Source organism: Heterocephalus glaber, unplaced genomic scaffold (assembly GCF_053883595.1).
Source record: "Heterocephalus glaber isolate CG9 unplaced genomic scaffold, H.glaber_assembly_v1.0 deba00001479, whole genome shotgun sequence".
In the NCBI taxonomy this organism is placed as follows: Eukaryota; Metazoa; Chordata; class Mammalia; order Rodentia; family Bathyergidae; genus Heterocephalus; species Heterocephalus glaber.
The window spans coordinates 3,208,123-3,223,939 of record NW_028258316.1 but is presented as its reverse complement, the minus strand read 5'-3'; the positions used below and the strand labels follow the sequence as shown (position 1 = coordinate 3,223,939).

Sequence of the window (15,817 nt, the reverse complement as noted above, 5' to 3'; positions counted from 1 at the left end):
TTCAAATACTCTTGGCTTCTTAAAGCCTATTAAAAGACAATACATATGGGCCTGTTGTGTGTGTGTTAAAATATATTAAAAGAGTTTATTTATTTTTTCCTCCTGGGTCTTTACTAGATATAAACTTACTAAGCTTATATTAAAATTATTCTAAGTTTATATTAAAATTCTATATATACATAGCAATAAACTGTTCTTAAAATATCAATCTGCACTTAATAACACTTTTGAAAAATGTCTTAAAAAGGAATGATTTTATGTTTCACCAAGATAATTTCTTGTGTTTCCTGCTTAGGCTTTTAACTACTTAAGAAATGGAACTTTAAGAAAGTCAGGGTTTGTTTAAGTGTCTGTTTCTTGTAAAGTCTTTTTTTGTTTATGTTGTTTTAGATAACTACTTTATAATTCTGGTTAGACCTGGTTTATACCTCTGGGAAAGTGAAAAACAATTGTTCAAGATTATCATAGTGTATCTGACACCCTAGATATCTGTCACGATGTATTTCTGCATCTAAGGACAAAAAGTACTGTGTATCTAAGCTTTGTCGCAATATTATGCAAAATTTATAAAATTAAGGGTATACTGGGGCCGGGGGTTTAGCTCAGTGGTTTCGCCACCTGCTGCGCAAGCGCAAGGACCAGAGTTTGATCCCCGGTACCAAAAAAATTAAAATTAAAATTAAAAAAATAAATACAATTAAGGGTATATAGGTTTACTGCATGCAAAGTAACCAATAAAGTCTTTTTTTATATGATATACTTGGATCTGGGCCATGAGCATAAAATGGTCCTGATATAATAATGTCAGTCATAAGTGTTACCTGAACATGCTGCATATACAGTGGGAATCACCAATTGTCTTGTCAATTGCTAAACTCTCTTCAAAAATTTAAAAAATAACTGTTGGCTTTTGCCACCCACATATTTAATTCCTCTAGGCATTTGCAGTCAGATTCATGAAAAGGACTCTTAAGTACTCTCGCTGACAAAACTAGACATAAATTATGTTTCTTGTTTCAGGACTATTACAGTAGCCTTTATTTTTGCTCCTCCCAGATTTGTTTTGTTTTGTATCTTCTTTATAAAACTATGTAACCATTGCCTGTCCACTCTGTGCAAAAGGACAACTTTTAAAAACAGCCTGCATGCTATTTTGAGATGACAGCCATGACCTTTAGGACAGATAAATTATGACGCTCCGTCCCAGTAGTAATACTAGCATCTGTGCAATAAAAGCAACACTACTGTCCTCTGGTCTCACTTCATATTTCAGGCTGCCCCAAACATCTGGAAATATCACAATAGTTAGGATTACAACCTACTATCCCTTCTTCCAGACTATTGGAACTGAATTTTGGGTGTTCAACAAGCAAGACTGGAGATGAAAACTAAGGAGGATAAAAGGGCTAAGACAGCCGGTACTTGGGCCTTTGCCTTCCAAGGCCAACCAGGACCCAGGTAACACTGGGACACTAAAATGCCCTGCAACTCTGGTGAGCCACCCTCACTAGGTTTGTGAGGATGCTGGAGACTAGGAGACAGCCAATGTAGACTCTGTGTCATTGGAGGGGAGATGACTCCAGTGCTTCCGAGGGAACCCTATGGCCACGTCCTTGCTAGCATTTGTTATTTATTGAGTTCCATTCTCACTGGTCTAAGATGGAAACTCAGTGTTGTTTTGATTTGCATTTCTATAATTGCCAAAGAGGCTGAACATTTTTTTTCATGGACCAATTGACCATTGTAATTCTTCTTCTGAGAAGTATCCATTTCAACTGCCCATTTTTGATTGGATCTTTTATTGGGGGGGCTAATTTTTGAGTTTTTATAATATTCCAGATACTAGACCTCTGTCCAAAGAGTAGCTGGCAAATTATTTTTCAATCTGTAGGTTGTCTCTTCACTCTGTTGTGTGTCCTTTTGGTCTGCAGAAGATTTTCATATGATATAATCCCATGGATTGATTCTTGGTATTATTTCTTTCTCTTTTTTTGATATTATTTCTTGTCCAATTAGGGTTCTGTTCAGAAAGTTCTTCCTATACCCATGGTTTCAGGAGTTTTACCTATTTTTTCTTCCTGTGGATTAAATGTTTCTGTTTTAATATCTAGATTTTTATCCAGTTTGATTTGGTTTTAGTATAAGGTGAGAGATATGGGCCTAGATTCAGTCTTCTGCATGTGGATTGGCATTTTTCTCAGCATCATTTTGTTAAAGAGGCTATATTTTCTCTAGCATATGTTTTTAGCCCCATTGTCAAAGATAAAATGGCTGAATGTGCCTGGGAATTTTCAGTATCCTCTATTGTGTTCAATTGATCTGCAAGTCTATTTTCGTGCTAGTATCATGATGTTATTTTAATCACTGTGGCTTTGTAATATAACTTGAAATCTGGATTTGTGGTGGTTTCTTCTTTACTCTTGTTGCCCAGGATTGCTTTTGGCATTGAATCTCTTCTGGTTCCACATAAACTTTAGGATTGTTTTTTCTAGTTCTGTGAAGATTAGTGCTACTATTTTAATTGGGATTACATGAAATCTATGTGTCAATTTTAGTAATATGGCCTTTTGGGCAATATTTATTCTGCCTATCCAGGAACAGAGGATGTCTTTCCATTTTCTGATGTCCTCTTTGATCTTTTTTTTTTTGTTTCTGAATTCTATAGTTTTCATGGTAGAGGTCTTTCACTTCTTCAGTTAGATTAACTCCTAAGTTTTTAAGCTTTGTTGAAGCTGCTATGAATGGGATTGTGTTCCCAGTTTCCTCCTAAGAAGGTTCATTCCTGTATACATGAATGCTATTATGTGTTTTGATTTTGTATCCTGTCATTTTGTTGAGTTTTCTTGTTAGTTCTAAGAGTCTCCTGGTGGAGTTTTTATGTCTTCCATGTAAAGGATTGTTATCTGAAAATAAGGATAGTCTGCTATTTGTATCCCTTTTATTTCTTTTTCTTGCGTGATTGCTCTGGCTAATGTTTCAAGTTCTATATTGAACAGTTTAGTCATGATTTTAGATGGAATGCCCTCAAGATTTTCCATGTTTAGTATAATATTGTCAGTGGGTTTGTCATGAATGGGTTTTAGGAGTTTGAGGTAAGGCCCTTTCTACTTATATTCCTTGGATATTTTTTTTAAAATCATGAATAGATGTTGAATTTTTGTCAAAAGCTTTTTCTGCATTTATTGTAAGGATCATGTGATTTTTATTCTTACTTCTGTTTTTGTATTACATTTATTGATTTTCATATGTTGAACCATCCTTGAATTCTTGGAGTAAAGCCAACTAGGTCATAATGATTTGTTGCGTTCTGCCTGCAAATATCTTATTGAGGTCTTTGGCATCTATACTTATTAAGGAAATTGACTAGTGGTTTTCTTTGTTGTGTTGAGTCTTATCCAAGGATATCAGGGTAATTTCAAGGAATGAGCCTGGCAGATTCTTTCTCTTTCAATTTCATGGAAATGTTTGCAGAGTATCGGTGTAAGTTTTCTCCTGAAGTTCTGGTAAAATTCAATAGTGAATCCATTGGGTCCTTGGCTTTTTCTAGTTCTAAATTTTTATTATTACCTCTATTTCTATGCCTGTTATTCGTTTGTTAAGGGTTTTATACCATATTTGTTCAATTGTGGTAATTCATGCGTTTCTAAGAATTTATGCATTTCTTCTAGATTGTTTATTGGAATATCAATTTCAAAATACTTTCTTATAACCTTTAGATTTCAGTGATGTCCACTATGATTTCACCTTTTCCATTTTTATTTGTATTGATATGAGTCTTTTCTTCTTCTGGTAAGCTTGGTTAATGGTTTATCAGTGTTGTTTAACTTTTTTTTTTTTGGTACTGGGGATCGAACTCAGGACCTTGGACTTGCGAGGCAGGTGTGGTGCCACTGAGCTAAATCCCCAGCCCAGTGTTGTTTAACTTTTGAAAGGACCAGGTCTTTGGTTCATTGATCCTTTGCACTTTTTTCAGTCTCAATTTCATTGATTTCTGCTCCTACTTTTATAATTTCTTTCCTTCTACAAATTTTAGGTTTGAATTGCTCTTCTTTTCCTAGGACCTTGAGACTCATCATTAGGTTATGTATTTGAGATTGCTTTATTTTTAAAATGTAAGCAGTCACAACTATTAACTTTCTCTTAGATCTACTTTCATTGTGTCCCGTAAGTTTTAGTATATTGACCTGCCATTACTTTTGATTTTAGGACAGTTTTTATTCCTTCTGTAATTTCTTTTGTGACCTACTAGTTATTCAAAAGTTTATCATTTAATCTCCAGGCTTTTGCACAGTTTCTGTGGTTTGTTTTGCTGTTGATTTCTAGTGTATTACACTATGATCAAATAGTATGCAATAGATTATTTCTATTGTTCTGTATTTATTCAAGCATGCTTTGTAGCCTAAGATATGATCTGTTTTGAAGAAAGTTCCATGCACTGCATTTTGTTGCTGTTGGATGAAACACTGTCTCGTTACCAGTATGCACTGGCCTTCTTTGTCTATTCCAGTCAGTTTTGGCTGAGTCCACTTTGTCTGAAAATAGGATAGCTACTCCTGCTTGCTTTTGGGCTCCATTTGCATGGAGTATTATTTTTCATCCTTTCATTTTTAGTCTATGTATTTCTTTGTGGATAAAAATATGTCTCTTACAGGCAACAGATAGTCGAATTTTGTTTTTTGACCCAATCTGCTAGTCTGTGTCTTCAGATTAAGGAGTTGAGACTATTTGGATTGAATGTTTCTGTTGAAAGTTATTTACTAAATCCTGCCGTTGTATTATTTTTCCAGTGCTAATTTATTTTTTCTCTTGTTTAACTACTTTTCCAGTTAGATGTATTCCTTCTTTTGGGCTCCTTTGTAATGTTGACTTCACTATCTCTGTCTAGGATTTCCTTGGGTACTTCCTGAACGTTGTTCTGGAGCTCAAGACAATTCCTGTTCACTGAGTGCATCCAAGGTAAGTTACACTGACTGACACCAGCCAGTTTATAGGCATCATCACACTCTATATTCTCAGGGGCCCAGCTTGGGCACCCATTTTACAGATGCAGCAATTGAGACTGAGAGATGTGCCAAACCTTTGCATCAGTAAATGCTTATGAGAGGCAGATGTAGAAGATTGCAAAGCATCTGTCTGCATGCTGGAGACCCAAAGGGTCCAGTTGAGGGCTTGGAGCCCACAGCAGTGTCCCATGGAAGTCCGTATCAGGAGGCTGAAGGAGGTGGGAGACTGAAGGATCTACACCAGAAAGGCCCAAGGGCCAGTGGTGGAGGCTAGAGAGTCTGCACTGCCAGGGTGAAGGCTCTATGCCAGAAGGCTGAGAGAAGACGCTGGAAGCCAGGAGATGATGTCCAAGACCAAGATGAGAACTGAAGTTCCCCGGAAGGAAGAAAACAGCCAAAGCTTCCTAAAAACAAAACAAAACAGAAAAACCAAAATTGCCAAAAAGCAGCTTCTCCAGGAAAATCAGAAGCATTTAATCTTCCCCTCCAGTTCTCCTTTTATGCCATTCTGGCAGTGATCCTCAGGTGGGTCTTCCATTCCCAGAAGCACACTGACTCGGTTCAGCTGGGTGTTCCTACTCAAGGTGACCATTAAGTAATCCACCACAACTATGCAAGGGCGGGCAGGCGGCCTGAAGACTGAATGGGGACTTCACTCCACATTGGTGGCAGTGTAAATCACAGGCTGTAGCACCTGCAAACCGAAAAGGATAAGTACATGGGAGCTGGTGTTTTCCGGAGAGACGGTGGCAAGCAAAGTGGAACAAAGCATCCTGGTCTTGGATTGGGGTCTTGGATTGGGGACCCTGGGGTGACCGTACTGCTGATGAGCTATATATGTCTGCTTGCAGGCATCAATGTCCCCCCTGTGTTGCCTGTGTCCCTCCTGTCTTCCTGTGGGCTCTGTAGACACCCTCAGTGCATCCTAGTCTGCAATCTGGTGCTAGCCAACAACATAAGTTAATGCCATGGGGAGTGGCTTTCCAGGTGGGATGAGGTGTCCATTCCAGGACTCACTCATCCAGGCCCCTCATTGCTCTTCTCCTGCTACCTCACCTTCCCATAGCCCCTCTCTGTGTTCCCAAGATCATCGATGACAAACAATTTGTTCCTCAGAACTTGTCCACCTTTAGGGACCCAGATCTGCCAGGGCTCCCTGCTGCCTGAGTGACTTCACCAGAACTCTGGGCTTGCTGTACTTGAGTGTCTTCCTGTGTGAAAGAGGGACAAAAGGCCGCCCTTGTGGTATGATGGAAGGAGTCCTGGCATGTGGACATGGAGAGGGAGGCAGAATTAAGTCCCAAACTGATCACCAGACAGAGGTGGAAACTGTGCAAGAAACAGGGATGCAGGAGTTGAGGAAAGAGTGAGGGCCGCCTGCCTGGAGGACAGGAAAGGCCACCAACAAGGGACACCAGGCCGGGTCAGGCCACATGACAGTCACAGAAGAGACAATGGACAAAGGTCACAGGAGGGAGGTTTCCTAGGGGAATGACTTAAATATCGGGGTTAGAGAGCCCTTAGGGAAATTAAGGAGGCCCAAGAAGATTTTTGCTGGAATGCTATAATTTGGTCATGAAAATGCATCCCAAATACCCAGTCGACATTGAATTTACTTGGAACTATAACAGCTATTTTGCTAAATATAAGATACATTTATTCTTCATATCTTTATTTCATTTTCAAGATGAAATGGCAAGCAAGACTTTTCTATCTCTTTCAAATACAGAGCTGTTTTAAGGAAGTGTATCCTTCATTTTTCCTATTAATCCTGCTAACCCTGAAGCCATGACCTCTTACACCGTGGAGTGGATGTGAATTTCACAGAGGCGGAGACCTGGGGAGTCCAGGTCAGTATTTGCTGAATGAATCAATGGATCTTTCTCTCTCCACTTCTGATAACGCTGATCCCCCTGGGCCAGCCAGCAGCAGGGCCACCTGAGGAGGGACTCTCCCACCCAGGCCGGCCAGGTCCCTCTAACTACCTGGCATGTGGCCCAGCAAAGAAGGGCCCTACACGTCGCTTCTCACACAGTAGGAATAACAACCCACCAGCCCAACCTACCTATTTCTCACTTAACAGATGGGAAAACCAAGGCTCAGAGTGACTTGGGGTCACCAACCAGAAAATCTGAGTAAGACCAGGGCCCTCACCTCTCACTCGGGGGCCTGGAGTCCTTCCTGAATGTCATCCCTCAAGGCAGCTTCCTTGGGTCCCAGGGTTCTGGGGTGCCACTGATGGCCACGCCCTCCCGTCCTGGAGCACTCACTGAGCCACAGTGCAGAGCCATCCCGGCTGCTGGGCTGGGTGAAAGGTCAGGGAAGGTTTGTCAGTGGGTCCTGGGCTGTCCCATGTTGGGACTTCCAATTGGATGGGGCATGCTGGAACCAGCTTGGTGTAGGAAGGACAAGTCTTCTCCCCAGGCATCAGGAACAAGGTTCTTAGAAATGCAGCGGCAGAGGTCCCTCCTGTGACATGCAGGCACAGGCTCTTCTCAGGCAGCCCCATGGAATCCTATAGGCTCTGGGTTCAAATCCTGACTCTGCCACTCTGTAGGGAAGAGTGGGTATTCTCAAGCCAGAGGTTTGCCTACTCTACTGCCCTCATGGACTTGTCAGTGTGTGATGACTCCTGTGGGCAACAGAGGCCCCTGCAGGGACTCGGTGACCTCCAGCTGTTCCTGCTGATGCCACCCTGCTGCCAGCCCACCGCTGCCACTGACCTCCGCCCCCTCTGTTTCCTCTGTGGGGCAGGGTCTGACTCACCCCACTTCCATGCTCCTCCAGAAGCCTGTCTCCACCCTCAGCTGGGATCCTGCATCAGACCCGAGCTCCAGCCCTGGACACGGGCCTTGGCTCATGTCCGTGTGCCTGTGACATCCAGTGTCCTCAGTGTTGACACCTGCCTCACTGTCACCCCGACAAGTGTTGTCTGTCCCACAAGCCAGCTCTCAGGGTGACCAAGGACTGAGGTTCCTTCCCCCTGAGGCAGCCAACCTGAGCTGCCCTGGGACCCTGGGATGGGGCTGCCCAACTGACTCTCCCTTCACCAGGTAGAGAGGGACTCAGGCTCCCAGGAAGACAGAGACACAGGATCAGTCAATATGACAGCAGTGATCAGTGGCACTTTCCTGGGACAGTTTCGTGTGCATGGTGACTTCTGCATGCTGACACCCAGGACAGTTCCCACAAACACACGTGTAAAGTTCTATGGGGCTCGGCTTCACCATGCACAACACCTTCCCTACCCTGTTGGAGAAGCTTAGCAATCCCTCAGTAAAATCATCATGACTTTAAACATCTCAAATAGAATAAAAGCTCTTGTGAACCTTTACCTCTGTGATCTTCAGACTCTGATCTGTGTGTTTTCAAGATGTTTAATGGGCGCATGCACAGCCGTGGGTTAGGGTGGCAGAGGGAGCCACACCTCCATGGCAGCCAGATGTGGGCCTTGGCCGCCAGATGTGGGCCTTGGCCTGGGGCTTCCCTTTCCGTGAAATAAGGAGAATGCAGCAACTCCCTGCTAGATGAGAAGCTGTGCCCAGGGTCTGGCCAGCACTTGTCACATAGTAGGAGCTCAAAGAAGGGAGAGGTCTCATGATAGCTAAGTCTAAAATGGGCCCTAGAAGTTGCCCACCAGCAGATGAATGGATAAAGAAAGTGTGTATATGCACAATGGAGTATTACTCAACCCTAAAGAATGATAAATTTGAGTCATTTGTAGGAAAATGGATATACAGAGAGACCACAATACTCAGTGAAATAAACGAGATACAGAAGGTTAAATGCCACATAATTTCTTTTATACAAGAAACCCAGAAGTATAAATAAAGAGCAAAGTAAAAGGTAGATGACGGAAACATGGAGGTAGACTTTGTGGAGATGGGAAGGGAATCTGGGGTTAGGGGAGTTGGGAGAAGGGGGAGAACGTCAAAGCGTAACAGGAATTAGTGAGGCAGGAGTTAGGATCCTATCAGGAATAGGGACAGCAGACCCAAAACGGAGTCGGGGAGCCCAACGTGGAGCCTGCTGAGCCGCGACCCTCGAGGTCTTACAAAAACTCCTCCCAGGTGTCCCATGGCTGTCTGGGGCCCCCTGGGGCACAGTCAGGTGGGCCATTGGCTCAGGGCACAATGGCCCTGCATGGATACTGCACAGATTGGACCCTAAATATACCATCTCCCATAGGGCAGAGATTATATTGCTTATACAACGGCCCGAGCTCCCTTTCAAATCCCATAAACCCCTAGGCAAAGAGTCCTTGTGGGTATCCTACTCAGATACCCCTCCTGGCTAGTGGGAGCTTTATTTCCTTGCCTTTATATCTTTAAAATAAAATTGTTTGTACCATACCTCCTCCTCCATCCGTGGTTTCATTCTTTGTCACAGTGGGGTGCAACCCGGGTGCTCTGGTAACAAAAGGTTTAAGATGGATATGTATGTGTGTGTGCCAATCCCCAAGATAAATGTAAGTATTATGCATCACAAACATGTACTGATAAAAATACAGTGGATGCTGCTTCTAAGTGCCAGCCAGTGGAAAGACAGGCCCATAAATATATTATGTTGTGTCCTCATCCATCTTATTCACCAGATCTGGCACTGTGTGACTTCCGGCTCCTCCTCAAAGTAAAAATGAACATGAAAGGTAAATGTTTTGAACTGATTCCATGACAGTGCAACTAAAGATGTTCGTGAAAGAGAACTTTCATAACTGCTTCAAAAAATGGCGAGAATGATGGGAGAAATGTGTTGAATGCAGAGGAAGTGTATTTTGAAGGGATTAATGGCAATGTGTCTTTACTGTCAGGATTGTTTTTTAATTAGGAGAAAAACAAAGAAAGGTGTGAGTCACTGTTGGTGTGTCATTTTCATGCCACTGTTTCCAGCTAAGGCCACTGCCCCTCCCCCCGTGACCGAGGCAGTCTCTACAGGACAAAAAGAAGCTAAGGAAGGCACAGGGCACCCCCAAGACTTAGCATTCCCATGTCCAAGACACCGTGAGCCTGGTCTTGGAGGTTGGGTGAATGCTATGAGCAGCAATTCCAGCCCCTGCTGGGTGGTGGCAATCTTTGGTAGGTGTACAGGACAGCAAGGGAGAAGGAGGGCCGTTGATGTTCCTCATGTTCAAAGGTCTGGGATAAATGTGGAGTCATGACAGCTTTGATTTGGGCAGGGACAGGGACCCGGACCCGGACCGGAGATTCCAGAGAACCTGTCAGGACCAGGGCTGAGCCAGACTCCTGGAGTCGGGATGGAGCAGAAGGAGCTCTTGTTGTCATCTTCCTGGCTGCAGATTCCAGGGGCGGGCACCTCCCGCTCCGATGCCACCCTCCCTGGGACAATGCTTCCTCGGAATGTGTCCAAGGACAGTCACCATGGCTAATTACACAGATTACCTCCGGCCATTCACAAGGTCCAATCAAAACAAGGCAATTGCCCTGCAGAGCAGATGGGGGGGACTGCAGGGGAGGGAGGCAGGGTCCTCCAGGGCCACTTGGTGTGTGATAAAAGGGCATCGGGAGGCTGGCTGGGAGCACAGAGCTGACTTGGGGACCATGCAGCTGCTCCTGCTGGCCACCGGGCTGAGCCTTTTCTCTGCAGTGCCAGCTGCCTTGCCTCCGCTGCTTCCTGCCCGTGCTGAGGAGGTGACATCCCTGGGGAGGCGTGGAGAGGGACCTGGGGTTCCAAGGTCAGGGTCTAGACTGGATGAGAGTTTCATATCCTTTGATCAGAGCCCCAGCGGGGCTTGCCAGGATGGCCTGTATCACGCCCTTGGGTCTGCTCACCTGAGCAGTGGGACCAAGGCAAGCACTCCACCTTCCTGCCTCCCAGGAGGCTGCACAGAGGCTGTGTGGCGGCTTAGCGAGGCCGCCCCAGTCTGTCGCTGTGCTGGTCGTTACCATCGCTGTGGCCCAGGGCTCTGCTTCTTCACTCTGTCTGCCGTGGGTTCCAGAGAAGCCTCTTCCCTCCATCAGAAAGGATGCACCCCAGCATTTTCATTTCCAAGTGGAAAGCTCACACATGAGAGTCTTCACAAACCCAAGAGTTTTACATTTTTAACTCTGACCCAGGTGGGTTTATGACAAGATTTAAGCCCCTGGAGAAGGTCCGACTTAATCCCGGTCCCCAGTGCTGACGGATAAATGTGCCTGGTTGCAGCTTCCTGTATCTACTGGCCTGGTCTCCAACAGGTTCGGGGCTCAAGGCCATTGTCCAGACACCCCAGCTCCACCTAGCAGCAAGTCCAGCTCCTGGCCCAGCCATCTTGAGCCCAGGGCCTTCCCACGGGGATGTGCAGCAGGCCTCTTCCCCCTCGGGGAGCTGGCCAGCTGCCATGTTCTCCTCCCTGCTCTTCCCGCACCAACACCTGGTCTGGATCCTCCCCGATCCTTGCACCTGGGGCCGACATCCATGAGACCTTGCGGGCCTCACCCACACCCCCAAGCCCCTGGGTAGAGGTGGCGAATGATCTGAAGAGCTGTGAACAAGACGGACACTGCATCTGAGGTCCAGATGGAGCCCTGGATTTAAGGACTCTGCGACTGTTGAATTCAGCGATATTTATCCCTTGGATCCAGGAGAACATCAATGAGTCCAGTGTCTAGAGGACCTGGGGAAGGAAGCGTAGACCAGAGCCTGGGGGCTGCTCCCAGCCCAGCAGCATTGACTGTGGCCGTCTGCCAAGCTGCCCCTCAGCCAACGCCTTGCCTTGCCGTCCCCCATGCCTGGTTCCCCCCTTATCTGCTGTCTGTCTTCCTCTCTCACTCCCTGGTCCTTTGGGTTACTTTTCCCACCTCCCCCTTGGAGGTCTGTGCAGGGCCCTGGTCAGAGCCACCCCCAGGAAGTGTGTCATCTAGGTGGACCCCTGTCCTGGCCCTCCTGGCTCAGCCTCCTGCTGATGGAGAGGGGCCATGCTGTAGCCAGGACCCCCCCCCCCCACCAAAGCCTCAGGCCCTGCAGCCTGCACTGAGGCTCTAAGCCAAGGCCCCAAGCCGAGGCCCCTCCCGCCTCTGCCCTCTCTTTGGCTCCAGCCTGGGTCCCCTTTTCTGGCTCCCCTCCCCCTGCTTCCCTGCTCAGGGATGGCCTCCCCCTCCAGCTTACAGGAACCTGGTACATGGTACGCTGGGCAGGAGACATGCCTATTCCCGATGACACGAGGAACCACCCGATGCCTTCCTTCACATTGCGCACAAACAGTCAAAATAAGTTGGAGTTCAGGATGAACCTCATGTGAGTACCCTGTGCCCAGGCTCCCCTCTCTGCTCGGGGCGCAGAGCCCACCTTCCACCCTCATCTGAACTCATTCTGTCCTCTGTGTGGAGTAAGTCCTCCTCTCCCCTTATCCCTCTCAGCGATGTGCCTGGTGACCTCCCTAGCTGCAGGGACAATGCTCACTCTGACGCCGACCTCCTCGTTCTGTGCAAGTGCTTGAGGTGGCCTGGGCTTTGCCATACAGCACTACCTGCTCCTGGAGAAGCCCTGTGCTGGCCCTGTGCTCATTTTTATGCACAGACGGCACTCTGGGATCCTTCAGGATTCTTTAGCAGATTCTCTCGACTATTAGGAGCCAAGGATAGACCCAGGACCTTGTCATCTGAGAAACCCATTTGGAGAAACATCTGGAGACCCAGGGAAGACCTGGCCTCCTAGGTAGGAGATGGTCAGGTGTGAGCCAGGGGCCAGGCTGTCCTGAATTCACAGTGTGGATGGGGCATTGGCTCTCCACCTGGTCAGCTTCTCCCTAGTTGGTGTCACCTGGAGAGGGAATACGGAGCTCACAGCAAGCCACGCTGTGGGGGCTGTGGGCTGTTATTACAGAGAAAGTCTAGCTATCTTGCTGGCACATGAGTATCATCCCAGCTACTCAGGAGACTGAGGCAGGAGGATCACAAGTTTGAGGCCAGGCTGGACAACTTAGTGATTCACTTTCTCTAAAAATGTAAGTTAAATGGATGGATGGATAGATAGGCAGACAGAAGACAGATAAATAGGTGGGTTGGGAATATCACTCAATAGTAGAGTACCCCTGACTTTCATTTCTTTTTTTTTTCTGACTTTCATTTCTAATACCACAAAAAAGAAAGTGCTAGCCAGGAGTTCCTGAGCCTTGTCCTCTAGACTAGGATAGGAGCCTCCAGAGGGTGTTAGAGACCCCCAGCCTGGGCTGCCTGGGGTCTTACTTGGGCTTGCGTTTCTGCCGGGTGCCAGATCCTGACCAGCCACAGCTGTTTAAGGAGCCTTATGTGCCAGTACAATGTAACATCTAGTTTCAGTTATCCCTTGCCAGCCCCAGGCTCCAGGGTCCTGGGAACCTGATGGTGGGCTGGGCACAGAGGTGAATCACCCTGGCTCACAGCAGAGAGAAGTGAGGAGGGACTGGCCAGGTATCAGCCTAGGGAACCATGTTTATATCCTGTGTTCCAGGAAACCCATTGGGTGCATTGAGTTCAAGCTGCCCCTGGATACAGGAGATGAACCAGGCACCTTTGTAACCCGTAAGTGTCCGGGTGGGAATGCTTTCTTTCAGGAGAATCTGGACAAAGAGACCCAATGCTCACATGGCCTGTGTCACCTGCAGGGTGGAAGCACACCATCTACGTCTACTTCCTGCCAGGGAAAAATCACGCCATCGCCTACTTCAAGGGCTACATGAACTACATGTACTACCAGATGATGATGGTTATGGGTGCGTCCCAGCCCTGTCTGAATTTGTGAGACTTCACGGTCTAGGCATGGGGAAGGGGAGCCATCTTCTCACCCAGCTCTGACCAGTTCCCACCCAGGGAGCCCTTGCTGAGATCCCTGGACTCTGGTAGGGAGAGGGATGTCTGAGTTCTTGGATCTGCTCATCCTCAGCTCTCATGGAACCAATCCTGGCGGCTGAAGCCCATGGCTCCTTGGGACCCATTAGGCCCTGGCTCCTCCCTTTCCTCCTCCGTGACTCTTGGCACAGTCATACTCTGACCAGACCAGCTGGTCAAGGCCCCTTTGCTCCCAGAAACATGGAGCTTCGATGTCTGGAGACGTGGCTGTTGTCAGGACAGAGACAGTAGAGTCCTGTCACTCAGGGGCAGAGGCCAGAGCTCTGCTCCAAACCTGCTGTGGGCTGGACACCCCACCAGAAGAGCAGCCTCCCCAAAGGTCAGCAGATCCTCTCAGCGCCACTCCACTGCCAGAGCCTCATCTCCACCCTGAGGCTCACAGCTCTCCCCACGCTCTCTGATCTCTGTCAGAGTCCTCCAGTGCTTCTGCTCCAAAGACTCTTCCCAGTTCAGAGCCCCACAGGGCTGCCTCATCAGCCTAGCACAGCATTCCTTGTCCATCTCCCGTGCCTCCCCACACTGCCTCCTCATCTGGCCATCCCTGCCTCCTGCCTCCCGGGGGCTCTGGGCCTGAGGGGTCCTGTGAGCACTGTGCAAGGGTCTGGGCCGGAGCAGGAAGATGCAACAGAAACCCCACTTCCTGCACACTTCTGAGAGAGATTCCAGGACTATGGAGGCTGGGCAGAGCCCCTGGAGAAGCTGAGGGAACAATGGCCCCCAGATGAGACTCGATGGGCAGGGGAGTCTCTATGGGCCAGGCTGGGGGATAGGAACTTGCTCAAGGGGGGCTGGGGGCTGATTCAGCAAGAAGGGTACAGACATGTGGACCCCTCTGTTTCTGCTTTATGCTCCCTCACGTCCCTCACAGAGGGGCTGGGGCAGGGCACCCCCAGGCCCACAGTGTAGGCAGTTCTGCCGCTGTTCCCTGCTCACAGGGCCCGGGGTGCTGACATCCGTTTCTCACAGAGCCTTCAGATTGTCCTGGCAGCATGTGGAGGCCCTGGGGAGTGTGAGCGTCCAGCTTGGAGTGAGGGGCCCCACATTCCTCCTCATACCCACATGGACATGGGCATCTCACCTTCCCATGCCCACTTTACCCATCTGACCTGCAGCCCACACCCTGGATGAAGACCCGAAGGCCCTGGGGATGTTTCAGGAGTTTGTGGACAGCAAGAATCTGAAAATAAATGAACTCATTAACCCTCCTCGTACTGGTAATGAGAAGGATTTTTCCTGATTTCCTTTCCCTTTCACTCATGATTTCCGTTATCCCCGGGCTATACCTTCACCTTTTCTTTTCTTGAGTCAAATGGTGACTACGTGAACATGCCTCCTTGCCCCTTATCTCCTTCCGGGTCCACAGATGCCTGTAAGTTGGCCAGAGAGACTTAGTACAAGGAAGGAGGCCTAGGAACGAGGAGCTGGCACTCCACTGCCTTTCACCACCCACAGGCAGAACTCGCAACGGCAAGAGGACAGGACCCAGCTCCCACGTCTCCCCAAGCTTCTGCTGTCAATAAAGTCGGTCAACTTCCTCTGGCCATATGCATCACATGAGGTCTACTGGGCTTGGATTTTTTTTGGTGTAGGGTTGGAACTCCATGTCTCCTGCATGCTGGGCACATGCTCTACCACAGAGCTGCTTCCCCTGCCCATTTGATGTTCTTTTGAGATAAGATGTCCATAAGTTTTCCAGGTTGGCCTCAAGCTCAGCCTTCCAAGTAGCTCAGATGACAGGTATGTGTCAACACACCTGGCCTGGGTTTTGTTTTAGCAGGAGTGGCAAGAGGCTCAGTCATGACCCTGATGATCAGGAGGGAGGGAATTTCCATCACATTCATAGTTCTCTGCACACAGGTGGCTGTCACAGCAGCAGGGCCACTGGTAGAGGAGCACAGCAAGCTGGGAAGATGGGGAGAGGGCCTGGGGCAAGAGCCTGAGAGGGGGAATCATGGTGACAGAAAGGGGCCAGGCTTACAAGTGGCGAGT

General features: G+C 47.7%; 1 protein-coding gene across 1 annotated transcript; it reads left to right on the top strand.

Moving 5' to 3' along the window:
• Positions 1-10,561: 10,561 nt before the first annotated feature.
• On the top strand, positions 10,562-15,348 carry LOC147826033 (odorant-binding protein 2b-like). Its single transcript, XM_087183376.1, has 7 exons — positions 10,562-10,651; positions 12,103-12,236; positions 13,431-13,507; positions 13,585-13,692; positions 14,941-15,042; positions 15,192-15,197; positions 15,281-15,348. Exons 1-7 carry the CDS (start codon positions 10,562-10,564, stop codon positions 15,346-15,348), a joined length of 585 nt encoding a protein of 194 aa, XP_087039502.1.
• The last annotated feature ends 469 nt before the right edge of the window (positions 15,349-15,817 follow it).

Excerpts from the sequence above, each read along its gene's own strand:
- LOC147826033 (XM_087183376.1), top strand. The coding sequence starts at position 10,562 with ATGCAGCTGCTCCTGCTGGCCACCGGGCTGAGCCTTTTCTCTGCAGTG. Across the intron at positions 10,652-12,102 it reads TTCCTGCCCGTGCTGAGGAG|CTTACAGGAACCTGGTACAT; the intron begins GTGACATCCCTG and ends CTCCCCCTCCAG. Across the intron at positions 13,508-13,584 it reads CACCTTTGTAACCCGTAAGT|GGTGGAAGCACACCATCTAC; the intron begins GTCCGGGTGGGA and ends TGTCACCTGCAG.